Source organism: Cervus elaphus, chromosome 20 (genome assembly GCF_910594005.1).
Source record: "Cervus elaphus chromosome 20, mCerEla1.1, whole genome shotgun sequence".
NCBI lineage: Eukaryota > Metazoa > Chordata > Mammalia > Artiodactyla > Cervidae > Cervus > Cervus elaphus.
In genome coordinates this window covers 26,208,773-26,222,691 of record NC_057834.1, presented here as the reverse complement: position 1 = coordinate 26,222,691, position 13,919 = coordinate 26,208,773, and the positions used below count along the sequence as shown (strand labels likewise).

At 53.5% G+C, this 13,919-nt stretch overlaps 1 protein-coding gene across 1 annotated transcript in view; it reads right to left on the bottom strand.

The window, feature by feature from the left end:
* Nucleotides 1–13,649, bottom strand: part of FAM78B (family with sequence similarity 78 member B) — a 95,137-nt gene extending 81,488 nt beyond the window's left edge. Inside the window, exon 1 of the mRNA XM_043878034.1 lies at nt 12,601–13,649. Coding sequence (XP_043733969.1) covers nt 12,601–12,863 — 263 coding nt within the window. The 5' untranslated portion in view covers nt 12,864–13,649. The remainder of the gene's footprint in view (nt 1–12,600) is intronic.
* Nucleotides 13,650–13,919: the final 270 nt, after the last annotated feature.

The following is a 13,919-nucleotide window of genomic DNA, read 5'->3' as shown; positions in this document are numbered from 1 at the left end:
AAAAGACGAACTCTTCCAGAGACATCTAAGAGGAGCCGACACTGGCCCGGGCAGAGGATGTTTGCCTTGGCTGCAGAGGGACCACTTTGGAGTTCCCGGCTCCTGTCCTCCCTTCCATTTCAGAAGCCTCTCAGTCGGGGCCACTCAGCTCGACTACCCATGTGGACAAAGTTACCTGAGGGGGCTTTTCTGCAGGGAAGACTCTGAGGGTGGTTATTCTCTGGCATCGGTCGTGAGGTAGGGTGGTGGCCCAAACAAGGACGGGCCACTCCCCTGCAAGTTCACACCTGGGAGGACAAAGGGTCAAGAGCTTGCTTAGTGCGCTGGGCGGGAATTAGGCTGACTGTGGTTTCCCTGGACTCTGTCCCTCCCTGCCGGTCGTCCTCTTTATCTGAGCGTCTGCTCGACACCCACTTTCTGATGGCTGCTGAGAAGCCAAGGGCTGTAAAGCAGGTTCTGAACCTCCTTTCATGCCTCCTCTCTGCTCCAGACTGTGTGCCGACTAGACCTGAAAGTGTGTCAAACTGATCCCCTCATCCCTGCCCCCAGCTGCTCTGAGGCTGTCTCTGGTGCTCTGGTTCTAGCTGTTCCAGCTTCCTCACCAGACCTCCAGAACATCAGCTGCCCACTTAAGGCACAAGCAGCTTTCTTTACAGAGACCATGCTCACTCATGAGATGGAGGAGGAAGTCCAGGACAGGCTTAGAGGGTCCAAGGAGGACAGAGGGGTGTGTGAGCTTCTCTGGCAGCAGCCCCCTCTGCATTTGTGTTCCCCCCTCAGAGGGAGAGAGTAAGCCTGACAGGGAGGGCCAGGAGGACAGGGGGCCTGGGAGCAGGCATCTGGCTAAAGCCCAACAGCTTGAAAGAGCGCCTGACCAGAGACAGGGTCAGAGGGCAAGCAGAGAGATACTGAGATGGACACGAGACAGCACCAGTGTTGGACAGCGATGAAGGCAGGCAAAGCCTTCCCAAATACAGGCTGATCAGACAGGAGACCTAAAGGTGCCTCCTCCTCCAGGGAGGCCTCTAGAGAACGCCAGAGGTAGGTCACTAGTACAGGTTTTGAAAGGGAGGGCTGAGGCTGGAATGGGACCATGTGTGGAGAAAGCAGACTCCCTGACATCATGCTGAATTTCTAGAATCTTCCTCAGGAGAGGCAGCCTGGAGTGGTGCAAAGATCTCGGATTCAGCCAGATAGGCAGAGGTGACAGGCCGCATGGAGGCACACACTCAGCTCCCGCTTCCTCTAACCCATCCCTCAGATCCCAACAAGGCAAAGCAAACTGTTCTGTAGCCCCGCCTGCTCGCTCCTGCTCCTCCCCCCACCCACCTCCTTTAGAGTAAGCAGACATGGCACAATTGGATCAGAACACGATGCTAAACTGTATCAAGTTCACAAAATATAAAAGGAAAAAAAAAATGAGAAAACCCAACTAAAAGCCACAATAGAAACAGTCTCCAGGCTTCCAGGATCTCCCTTTCAGACTCCCCATCTGCTCTGCTCCACAGGGGCCACCCAGCTGAGCCCCGCTGTCAGGGGAGGGCCCTGGCCCCCACACAATCTGTCATCTCTGACATCACTTGGATCTCATTTCTTCTGGAGCTGCCAGGGGCCCTGGAGCTACCCTGCCGCCTGTGGGCAGGGGCCCAGGGGCCCGGGGATGGCCTCGGCACCTGGGCTGGGGCTGGGGAGCATTGAGGGGCGGAGGAAATGGTTTCTGGGTTGTTGGGCATCCGAGCTGAATCTCAATGTTCAATTTTCCCATGCATGCCTCCTCCCCTGTGGCTGCCAAGTCCTCCTGTTTCCTGCCATCTGTGATGGGCGTCTCCGGGGAGCCCCTCTCCTTTCTGGTTTGCTAATCACTGCCTACGGACACTGGGAAGAGGCTGGTCTCTGTGCTCCTGGCAACTGGGTAGCCATTCCCTGGGGCCCATCTGAGTTCCTCTCTGTGCAGAAGGGCTGTGCTAGGTCCTCCCTTGGGCGGCCCACAGACTCGGAACCTCAACAAACGGGGGGATAGAAAAATAGGTGGCGCTGACTCCTGATGACTGCATTGCAGAGCAGGGGTGCCCCAGCCTTGACATGGAGTGAGCTCTCTGCTCCCCGTCAGGCCTGGTGTGGCCTGGTGATGAAGAACATTGGCTGTGGAGGCAGAGAGACCTGGGTCTCTTCCTGGCCCCAGCACTCACTCGCTGTGTCAGGGCCCCTCTCTGGGGCTCACTGTCCCCGTCTGCAACATGAGCAGCTGGGCTACATGATTTCCCACACGGCCCTAACACCCCCAAGTCAAGGGTGACTCTGTTGACCCGCCACTCGAATTTTCCCGGCTGTGCCTCTGCCCTGTAACCTCGAGTCTGCTCTGACTGGTACCTGGAAGCAGTCTTGTGCGAGGCAGCTGGAAAAGCAGAGCGCTGACCTGGGTGCTGGGAGGGTCCCCTGGGTCTGACCCCAAGACCCTGACCTCATTAACATGCCTGGACCAGCTGAGCAAACCAGTGGGGAGGTGACGAGACTGGCTGCTTCCAAAGTGATTTAAGCCCTTTGTTCCCCAAGTCTCCACAGTAAGGACAAAAGCAAGCACTCAAGAGCATTATCTTGAACGCTCTCTGCTCATCCATGCGTTCATTCGTTCACTCTACCATTTGGCCTTAATGGGGCGGTGAAACATGGTAAGGAGTCACTGGAATCGTGGGTTCTGATCCTAGCTCTGTCGCTTGCGAGCTGGGTAATGCTGGGGAAGTTACCCACCCTCTCTGGGCCTTGGTTTTGTTGTCTCTAATATGGGCATAGTATGGTATCTGTCTCAGTGCATATGAAGCATCTAGCACTGGCTAAGTCTTCAACAAATGGTGGCTGCGATCATCATTAAGTTCAATACACTGTTTACAGCCTGTGGGGAGACAGACAATAACCTAATGCCTGCCCATTTCTTAAAGTGCGCATGTGTCCCAGGAAGACAGGCTCCCTGCCTCCAAGGGCCAGGAAGAAATCTTCAATAGGAATTTGGGTTTCGTTCTTTAGCATAAATCTCTTATCCTTCCTCAAAAAAAAAAAAAAAAAAAAGTGAAGTTTATTTGTGGAAATTTGAAAGAGTCCCAGATATTTGAGTCAGTTAAAACCTGGTCTTGAGGCGAGTTGCCCAGGCTTTGGCGTGAAGGCTGTCATTTGCCATTTTGGAATGGAGGCTCAGCTGGTGGCTCTTGGGAGGAGGCGGAGGGAGAAGCCACCTCTCATTCTCTTTCAAGTCTTCCCTCCCGACACACGCCAGATCCTGACTCACTCCCCTTACCCATGCCCAGGGCAAAGGAACATTTCATTTGCCTGTTTCTGGCAGTTTCCAGCCTTGCCAAAGGCTGTCCCTGTCACCACTCATGCCCACGAACCGTGACCTCCCTGGCCTGCCTGTCCCTTCAGAATGCTGCTGAGCTTGCTGACTGAGGATGCCGATTTACTGCTTCCCATCAGCCAGACTTCTGACAGCCTCCAAGCACCCTGGCCTGACACAGCCGACACCCCAGCTTGGAAAGGTCAGGTCTCAAGAGCCAGTCAGCCAGAGGCTTTTTGAGCCAGGCCTGTCACAGTAACCCCACCGAGGTGCCATCAGGTGGCACACGGCCGTATTTATTTTGCTTAATTGGAGAGCCTGAAAATTTCTGTTTGCCTTTTTGGAACACATTTAGATATTCCTATCTACCCACTCTCATCTTCAGAGACCATAAACGATGCTGTCCAAAATGCCTGTGTGCCGGCCAGCCCTGGGGCTCCACCCACACAGCCCTGGGGATGAGCTCTCTCATCCCCACCTCCGGTACAGAGGTGGCCAGGAGGGCAGGAGGGAGCCAGGATTCTACCAGTGCCTGCCACAGTGACTTTGAGCACATGAGTTATTTAATCAGCTTGCTTATCTAAAATAGGAAAAATGACTGTCCTAAGTAGGTCTCATGATTTCAGGATTATGTGAGGTTCTCTTCTAAAGAGACAAATTCATGAAAGTATATGTTAAAGATTTACTAAAGATGCATCAGGAAGAATGTATTAGAAATAGTTTTGGACACAAATTATTTCAGGTGTGGGTCTCATTGTCCACCCAGGCTGGAAACTCCAGGCCTTCCTGAAGAGGGTCAGCACAGCATCACTTCAGCCCCAAGTCCCTGGCTCCTCATCTGGGGCCTAACTGACACTTACCCCAGGGGGTCTGTGGGCAGGGCAGGCAGTCCCCACGAGGACCTGGCTGAGATGCAGCCATGGCGCCAAGGCTGGGGAGCGGCAGGGTCCTGGCTGCGGCCCAGTCCACAGCTCAGAGCAGCTCTGGGAGGGCAACCTCTGGGTGGGACAACAGGTAGTAGCTACCCCCGTCCTCTGAGTGTGAATGAAAACAGCCGGGGCTCTGAAGTATAAAGTGAGACTTTCTCCTCCCCTCTGACTCAGAGGGGACTCTGACTCCCCTCTGATCAGCATGGCTGATGCATGAGGGACCCTTCCCCAGAGTGTGAATGCTTCTCTCTGCCCGGGAAGCCACAAGCTCCCTATTCCTTGAGGCTGATCCAGAGCCACCCTCTGATAACAACAGCCAAGTTGCTGTTTAGTCGCTCTGTCATGTCTGACTCTTTGTGACCCCATGGACTGCAGCCCACCAGGCTCCTCCATCCATGGGATTCTCCAGGCAAGAGTACTGGAGTGGGTTGCCATTTCCTTCTCCAGGGGATCTTTCCGACCTCTTTACTGCTGAGCCACTCGGGAAGCCCAATAACAGTCATGCTCTATAAAAAAATAAAAAAAAAACAAACCACACATGTGCACAATACGCTAGTTTGGAGAACACTTTCACAGTTTTCATCTCACTTGATTCCGGACCCCCAGCCAAGTAGACAGGACAGGACTTCTTGCTGTCTATTTACATGAATGCAAACTAGACATTAGAGTGTTAAGGAATCCGCCAAAGGTCATATGGCTGGGAATCAAATCCAAGGTCTTCTGACTCAAATCCCTGTGCTGGAGAGATAGCTGGCATACCCTTAACCGGCACAGTGGACAGTTCCAACTGACTTGTGTCAGAGCTGCTGAGGGAGCAGGGTCCACACAGCTAACACAGTGGCCTGAGTGAACCTTGCAATAATAGTACAAGAATTCCTAGGAGCCAGCGGAATGTCCGATGAGCTGAGGGTAGAGCCAGGGGTCCTTCCCACTATCAGAAGGGGGTCCTCTTTTTCTTCTTAATCATCTGTCCAAACAGCAATTGTCTGGAGAGTTTGAGGGATGAACGGGCTCACAAGTCCAATAACTGAGGGGTCTGTGTGACTGCTGAAGTCCAGAGCTGCCCATGTGGGTGGACATGTGAGCCCCAGGGAAGATCCTGGAGGAGCCAGCACAGGACTAAACCCTGCGGTCCCGGCCAGCTTGGGGTCCCCGAGAGGTGAGGAGGTGTCCCCCTGCTCCCAGGGAATGAGCTCAGCAGTGGATGGACCTGGTACTCCACCCTCCTGGCCCCACACTCTCACAAAGATTCAGCTCAGCCACTGACTAGATGCATGGTCTCAGGCAAGTCCTCTGACCCCGAGCCTCAGTTTTCTCAAGAGATATAATCAGAGCATCTAGCTCCCAGGGTCATAATAGGGAGGGTGAGACAAGATCAGAGCACTCCACAAATCAGAGGGAAGGGGATGTGTGGGATCTTGCATCTTACACTAGGTTCTGCATTTCCTGACTCGACTGGCAGCCTTCTTTAACCTGGAACACGAAGCGTCTGCAGACCTGACCCCGCACACAGCACCTACCGCTGCGGTCGTGTGGAAGGTCGCTGACACCCTGCAGGCCCACACCTCCCAGCTCACCCATCCCGCTTTCTCCATGCAGGGCAGCTGTGTTTTATCATCCCATGCTACGCGAGCCACATTTTGTTTTCAACTCCCACGTATTGCTCCCCTTCTTTTTCTGAATCATGTTTCCTTGCCTGTTCTTCCAACCCCCTCCAACTCCAGAGTTGTGCTTTATCTCCAGTGAGATTAATGCTTCCTGATAAGACCAGCTAATCTGCTGCTGCTCCTCTTTTGCCGAGATGGAGAAGATTAGAGGCAAAGGGTTAGGCCGCCTCCCCTTCAAGGGCACTCAGAACTTTAATAAGGGAATTGGATCCTGCCTTCCCATCTGATGCTCTGGGACAGGGGTCCCCATTGTTTCTGGTGAGGACCAGCCTTCACTGCTTCCAGATAATGAGGGCCCTGCCTGGGGGTGTCATGGGAACGGGGGATGGGTGTTGGTTCTGGTCTCCACAGGGAGACTGAGGACATGGCAGCCGGCCGCTGAGGAGCAGTGAGCCTGGCGGGACACCGCACCAGCACGCTCATCGGGATCCTGGGACGCATGAGGCGAGCTGGTCCGCAAGAGCAAAATGCCTGAATGACCGGCGAGGGCCACACTCAAAGCTAGGCTGCACAGGCCGCCCTGAACAAGGGCAGTGTTTGCTTTCGGGGCAGTCACCCTATCAGGACAGGTGTTTAAGTGCTGGCTAGGACCATCACCTCCAGAAGTCCTGAGTTCAGGCCGTGAGTTAATGATGCGGGCAGAATTGTGTTACCACATGGTTTCCATGTCCCATCTCCTTGGGCAGACGCTGAATGCCACTCTGCGGCCGGCTACGTGAGGGGCCTATGCTTACTGAGACCCACTCCTGGTGTTCAGAACACCACAGGGAGACAGAGGATGTGACAGACACGAGCCCTGGGCTGAGGAGCAGGGAATCTCGTGGGACAATGTAGCTCAAGATGACACAAAAACACAGTGGAGCTCAACTGCTCGTGTGTGAAGCGACTGCTGGAGTGTTGGGAGTTAGAGAGATTTGTGGATTAGCACCAGGTTTTACACGAAAGGCTAATTTTTCAGAGAGACATGATTTGTTGAAAGGGACACAGACTATTTGAGGTTAGAAAGATGGCTCCTTTATTTTGATCAAATGTTTAACACCTGTTATGGGCCAAGCACTATTCAGAGAAATAAAATGTATATAACACCTGCTTTAACGGGACTTACAGTCCTGTAGCTAAATCAGAAGTTAAGTAAACATATAAATACCTGCTTACTAACCGTAACAACTAAAAGAATAGTGTGCTACTCAAGAGAACAGGAGAACCCTAATATAAACTATGAACTCAGGGTTGCCCCTCTGAGGTATCGGCTGAGACCTGAATGAGGAATAGGAATTTGCTAGAAAAGGATAGGTGTGTAGAGCATTTCAGACAGAGAGCAGCACGTGGAAAAGTTCTGAATCAGGATGAAGCTCATTCCTCTGAAGAAATGAGAAAAGGTTGAAGGGGGCTTAAGAACAGAAATTCAGGGTGGGAAGAGATTTTCAAATTTTATCTTGGGATTGTAACAGGAAGCCATTAAAGGGTTTAAGCAAGAAAGCAACAGCATTTATATTTCTAAAACATCACTTGACTATCATATGGGGGATAGACTGGGTGGAGGGCAAGAACAGAGGTGGCAAGTTTGGTCAGAAGTGATAGGGGAGCAAGTGATAGGGGATGATGACATGTCCTACGGTGGAAGAGGGGGATACAGAAAGTGGTGGTTGGATTAGAGTTATCTGCGGGATGGGATCAGCAGGATTTGATAATGGAATGAATGAATGGGGAACTATCTAAAGTGACAAGCAGATTTTCAGCTGAAGCAACCCAGGGACTGAAGGTGCTACTAAGATGGGGAAGAATGGCAGAGGTGCAGCTTTTAGGTGGGAGCTGTAGAGGAGATCAAGAGTGCAGGTTTGGATACATTTAGCTTGAGATTTCTTTCAGCCAGCCAAGTGGAAACTGTGTGTGGACACATACGCCTGTACTGCAGGTGACTCTGTATCCCAGAGACCATCTGGTGCCATTGGGGTGGGTGAAATAACTATCCATCCAGTACAGAATGGGAAATGTCCCAATGAACTGCATTTTGAGGTCAGATAGGAGAACAGCCAGGAAAGCAGCATGAAAGCTAAGTAATGGAAGTGATTCAAGAAACAGGAAGCTGTCAACTATGTGGAATATTGATGAAAAGGTAGGTGTCCGCTGGGTCTGGCAATGTGGAAAGCCCAGACGAGCTGAGTAAGCGCAAATCTGCAACTGAGAGAAACCAGCTTGGAATAAACTGAAAAGGTAACAGAGGTGGGTGGGTATGGTCAAACCTTCGATAATGACCCTCTGCGGGAGCAGGAGAGAGACAGGCAGAAGCTGTGTCCTGAAGGTGAGGAGTGCGCTCTCACCTCCTCAAGCTTCACCCAGGCCAAGGTTCTCCAAACCCTACACCATCAACCCTAAGCTGACCAGAGCTGACCCTCACAGCTCTAGAAGACACCACACCGAGGCTCAGAGGGGAGTGGGAAAGCTCTTCAGCCACTGCCAGCTCTCCTCCGACCTCAGACTTGCCTGCATCTTCGGCACATGAACCCTATTCCTTATTCTTGGGTATTGTACTCTAGCATTCAAAACTTCCATCATGGGGTGGGGGGAGGGATGGATTGGGAGTCTGAGATTAGCAGATGCAAACTATCACACATAGAATACAACAAGGTCCAACTGTGTTGTACAGGAAATGTGCTATATCCTGTGATAAACCGTAACAGAAAAGAATGTATGTATGTGTATATCTGTGTGTGTGTGTGTGTGTGTAAACATATATATGTGCTTGTGCATAGTCACTCAAGTCATGTCTGACTCTTTGTGACCCCATGGACTGTAGCCCACCAGTCTCCTCTGTCCATGGGATGCTCTAGACAAGAATACAGGGGTGGATTGCCATGCCCACCTCCAAGGGATCTTCCCAACCCAGGGATTGAACCCAGTCTCCTGCATTGCTGGTGGATTCTTTACCGGCTGAGCCACCCCATATATATATATATATATACATATAGGCTGAATCACTCCACTGTACAGCAGAAATTGGCACAACACTGTAAGTCAACTATATCAATAAATTAGAAAAAAAAAACCTGTTCCATCATAAAGGTCTTAAGTCTCTACCGAAAAGCTCCTGTATGCCCAAGAGGCACTGAAAAGGTATGAAGCGCTTCCTCATACTCTTTTGGTTAAGAAGATCTGATCTCAACCTTCCTGTTTCCAGATCTACTCTTCTAGGCCTTCCCAACAGACCCTTTCTGACTTTATCCCCCACTGTTCTTCGCCTTGAAAATTCCTCTACTGCCTATGTGTGCCCCCTTGTTATTTCCTACCTCCGTGTATTTGCTGTTTTTGCCCTTTAGAACTAGTCCCTCCTCCTTGCCTTGTTGAATCTCACCCATCCCTTGCATCTAGCTTGAGTCTTTACACATCCAGAACACCTGGCCTGGTCCCTTTCTCTGGCATTTCTCCTATACTGCTTGGGAGCACCGGCCTTTGCTGCCTACCGGCCTTTGCCTCCTTACCTCCTGCACTGAGGAACACTGAAGCTGCCTGCTTATTCCTTTGTTTTCTTTGCTGGCGCTGGCACATCAGAGGCAGTTGGTAAAATAAACATTTGTTTATTGATGGGTTGATTGAGAAAATCCAGTGGTTCTTCCTCCCTGTAGGATGAAGCCTTGCAGCAGTCTTGGCAGGGCTGCAGGAGCAGGTTCATCAGGGACAAATGAGAAAGAAATGGGGGCCACAAGCATTAATAGTCTGCTTCCGACAGAATCACTAGAGGGAGTTTCAAGTCACTTGAATTCAAGTTCAAATTAAGCTCTGGCTATCCTGACCATCAGCTATTTCAAATGCTCCTGTAGAAGCCTTCTCTTTCTTGGAAATGTGGAGAAATTTAAACCAAGAAAGCTCATGTTTTCTTTAAACCTATAGATAAAGTTTTCTTGGCATTTTAAGTTGCAGTTTTCCTCTGGCATAGTCCCTTTTAAACGTTGAAAAAGGCAGTTTTATAACCTATAGTCTCTCATCATACCATGCTTCATGTAACAAGAGCATTACACAAGGGTGAAAATTCAGCCTGCAGTGTTTTCTCCACTCAAGGTACTGGCTAAAATGGACATAATAACTAATAGGTTGCAGTGACTTTCATGCAATAGGGGTTTCTATCAGAAAGTTTACACTCGCCAAGTTTTCAGGGCCGAAACATTTCGTGGAAATTGGTTCAATCAAATCCAGGCTCCAAACGGGCCTTAAACACACACAAGCCATTGTTGCAGCCACAAAGACAGGGGGGCCCCTAGAAACAAGTCTAAAATAATATGCTTTACGATTTCTTGGGGACTATTTTTGTCCCCCGCCAACAACAACATGAAAACCAAGAATCATAAAATATTGAAAGTGGTAGTTTAAAGGCAGAACTTTCTTCCCCCTTCAAATCCCAAAGGCAGGAACTCAGCAAGCAAGGGTCAGGGAGAATGTGTCCCTCGGAGCAGACACCAACTCACACTCTAAAGCGGGTGCCCACGTGGACACATCTTCTCACAGAGTCAAGGAAGTTCAACTACCATGTCCGTTTATACCTCACCCTGGCTTCTCCTGAGGTAGAATATATTCTCTTTTATGAAAGAACGATTTATTTACTTTCAGATTACTAATTTACAGGAGATGTGAGGCAACAGAGAGTCTTGGCTGCGAAGTCTTGGGAAAAGTAAGACTTTCAGCTCAGTCTCTCCTAGTGTCTCCCAGAGTGGCCCCAGGCTGCAGTTACTGTCCCCAACCAAGGCTGCACACTGCCGCCAGGGCCAGGCCCAGAGAACAAACTCGAAGGTGCCCTTGCCTGTCTGGGGCTTTCTCTGATTTAGCTGGAAATAATGAGTTTCTTTAAAAAAAAAAATCTTTACTAGACACACATGTTCAGATATAATAGTTCTTTTGAGGGTGTGTATGTTCTTAAATGGCATGTGTGTTAGTTGCTCAGTCGTGTCCAACTCTTTGAGACTGTAGCCCACCAGGCTCCTCTGTCCATGTGATTCTTCAGGCAAGAATACTGGAGTGGGTAGCCATTTCCTTCTCCAGGGGATCGTCCCAACCCAGGGTCTGAACTGGGATCTCTTGAACTGCAGGCAGATTCTTTACCGTCTGAGCCACCAGAATTCACCCCAAATAAGATTTCCCCTATTTCTCACATCCAGCTGCCTTCCAGAAAGACAAGAACACTCTGGGTGCAGAGACAGAGCAAACCGGGCTGTCACACATCTTCCCTAGGAAAGAGCTTTCTCCAGCATTGAGTTTTTATGATTAGAGAGGAAAGTTCAGACTCTGCAGGGTGGGGAAAAGGGTGGGAGTGGGAGCCGGGAGAAACAAAGCAACCTGTCAAAATTCCTTTTAGCACCTATGACTAGTGTTAACTTACATGCTCTCAAAGTGCAATAAAAAGCCTGCAAACTGCTGTTAAAAAGATAGTCTGACCTTTTAAAATGGAAACTCTCCCAACTTATATCCATATCCAAAAGATGAACCTTGGGAACTCTGGAGTTTTAGATTACTAATGAAATGAGGCTGACTTTTCAGAAGAGGGTTTCCCTATGGGCTGCAAGCTAATTAGGGTGCTCTAGACCTACATTGTAACAGCAGGCGAAATGCAGGCCCCAAACCTTTTAGCCATTGTAGTTGCCAACTGCGCAGAGTGTACTTCTGAAAGGAGGCTGGCAGGGAGTTATGAAAATTTAGTTAATGAAAAAGTCCTGGACGCGACTGTCAGCAGCCTGCGGTTCCGGGGCAGGTTGTCGGCCCCTGGCGGCAGAGGAGTCGCCGCGGTCCCGGGTCTCCACCGCAGCTGCGGAGCCCGGCGCGCGCCGAGCGGCGCTGCTGAAAGAAGTTGGAGAGCTCCCAGCTCGCCGACAGAATTCGGCGGTGGGCGCTGGGGAATCCCTCCCAGCGCCGGAGAATAAAGTTTTGGAGTAAGTAAAGACCCTAGACCGACACGAGACCCATACTTTCACTGAGCAACGACACGTATCGCACCGCGCCAATCAGAGGCTGCTCGCACAAGGCCATCAGCCTGCTCCGCTGGGACGCGCCCGGTGCCTTCCCACTCCCACCACCTCCGGTACTCTTCCGGAGGGCGCTGAGCCAGAGAGGTGGCTGTCGGGTGTGCGGCTCCGGAGGGAAACGCCTCCAGGCTTTCCGGTTCGGGGGACAAGGGCTCGAAGTCAACAGTCGAAGGAACAAGGGCAGACCAAGTCCAGGCTGGACGCCTGGGACCTTCCTCTCCAAACCGGCTCGGGTTTCTCCAAAGCACGCGCGGTACAGCCCACGCGCCCCCGGCACTCCACTACTCTCTACAGGTCCCCCCAAACTCTTCCCCAGAAGCCCTGCAAAGCACAGACGGCGCCCCGAAACTCCCAGGGCACTAGCCAGCCACCCCCACCTCCGTCTCTTGAACCCTCCTCAGAGCGTTCTTCCCGCCCCGCACCGTGCTCCTAGCATTCATAGGGAATCAGAAGCAAACCACGAGAAAATGCCTTCGCGAGGAGCCTCCCTACACACATCAGCCCTGTCACTGAAACAAAAGCGTAGGGAGGAGGGAGATGGAAAAGGAGGCGGGAGGAAGGTTTATAAAAAGGATGGGGAGAGCAGTAAGAAGCAGCTGGGGAGGAGGGTAGGGGTGAGAAGAGACCAGGGCCACGGACCCCGCTCCTACTCCGCGCGGCCGGTCGCTTACATGCCCAGGTCGCTGTAGGTGTTGAAGAACTCCATCTGGTTGCACGCCTGGATCCAGCCCACCACCCAGGTCTCGTGGCGGGGGATGGGGGGCATGACCACGCGGGCCGAAGCTTTGAAGTAGGGGGTCTTGTAGCGCAGGACGATGGGCGAGGTCTCTTCGATGCGCGTGGGGCACTGGTCGATGGTGGCGCACACATCGTACACGACGATGTTCTCGCGCCGGATCCTCGCCTTGCAGGTAATGCTTTGGATACAGCCCATCCTGCCGCCCGGCGCCGGCGCGGCGCGGCGTGGGGCAGCGCCGGGGACCGCGCGGGCAGCCGGGGGCGCCCGTCACACCGGCATGGCGACTCGCCGCCCGCTCTGGGTCCGGCTCAGCTCGCGCCTAAGAGCGGGGAGCCGCCGCCGGGCATCCTCCGAGGCAGCCCCCTCCTCTCGCCGCCTTGCGGGGTCCCGGCTGCCCCGACGCCCGCCCGCCCGCCCCCGCCCACACCCGCCCCCTCTTTCCCGCAGGGCGCGCGGAGAGCGTGCGCTCCTAGAAGGCAGCGGGCGCCCCCGCCAGCTCCAGGGCCCGAGCGGAGGGCAGGGTGGGGAGCGGCGCTGCGAGGAGTGGTGCCCACCCCGGGCCGGAGCCCCCCGCCCCTCGCCGGAGAGGAGGAGGCGGCAGCGGTGGCGGCATGGAGCCGGGGGAGGGCGGCGGCGGCGGCGGCGCCCGGTCTGTCTGCCTCCGCGGCGGCAGCAGCAGCCGCCGCCGCCGCCGCCGCCGCCGCCGCTGCCGCTGCATGAACCTCTGCACCGCGGCTGCCCCCCGCGTGCAGCGCACCCAGCGGCGGGCGACCGGGCGGCCCTCGCAGCAGGCGGAGGCAGCCGTGGCAGCGGCGGAGACCTGCGCTCCCGCCGGCCCCGCCCCGCAGCTGGGCCGCAGCGACACTCCTCGGCCGGGCCGCCGCGGGCTTGGGGCCGCCAGGGGCTGTGACCCAGAGTGGAAGGCCCCACGGGCCGGGTGGTCCGGGACGAGATCCGCGGCGGAAGCTGGCGGAACGCCATGAGTTTTGTCCCTCTCCGGCTGCCGTTCGGGTCGGGGTGGGGGGGTACTGTGTAAGGGTGGGGGTGTTTAAAGGGCCGCCAGCGCCGGGGTGGGGCCGGACACGTGGGGCCCGGGCGGGGCGGGGCTGCAGTGGGTAGTTCTACTGGGGTGGGCTCGGCGGTTGTGGGGACCCCTCCTGGGTTGGGTAGGTGTTTCCGAGAAGGGCAGGGCGCTGTCCAGAGTCTGGGTGGGAACCCGGCAGTGAACCTTTGGGGCAGCCTAAGGGTGAG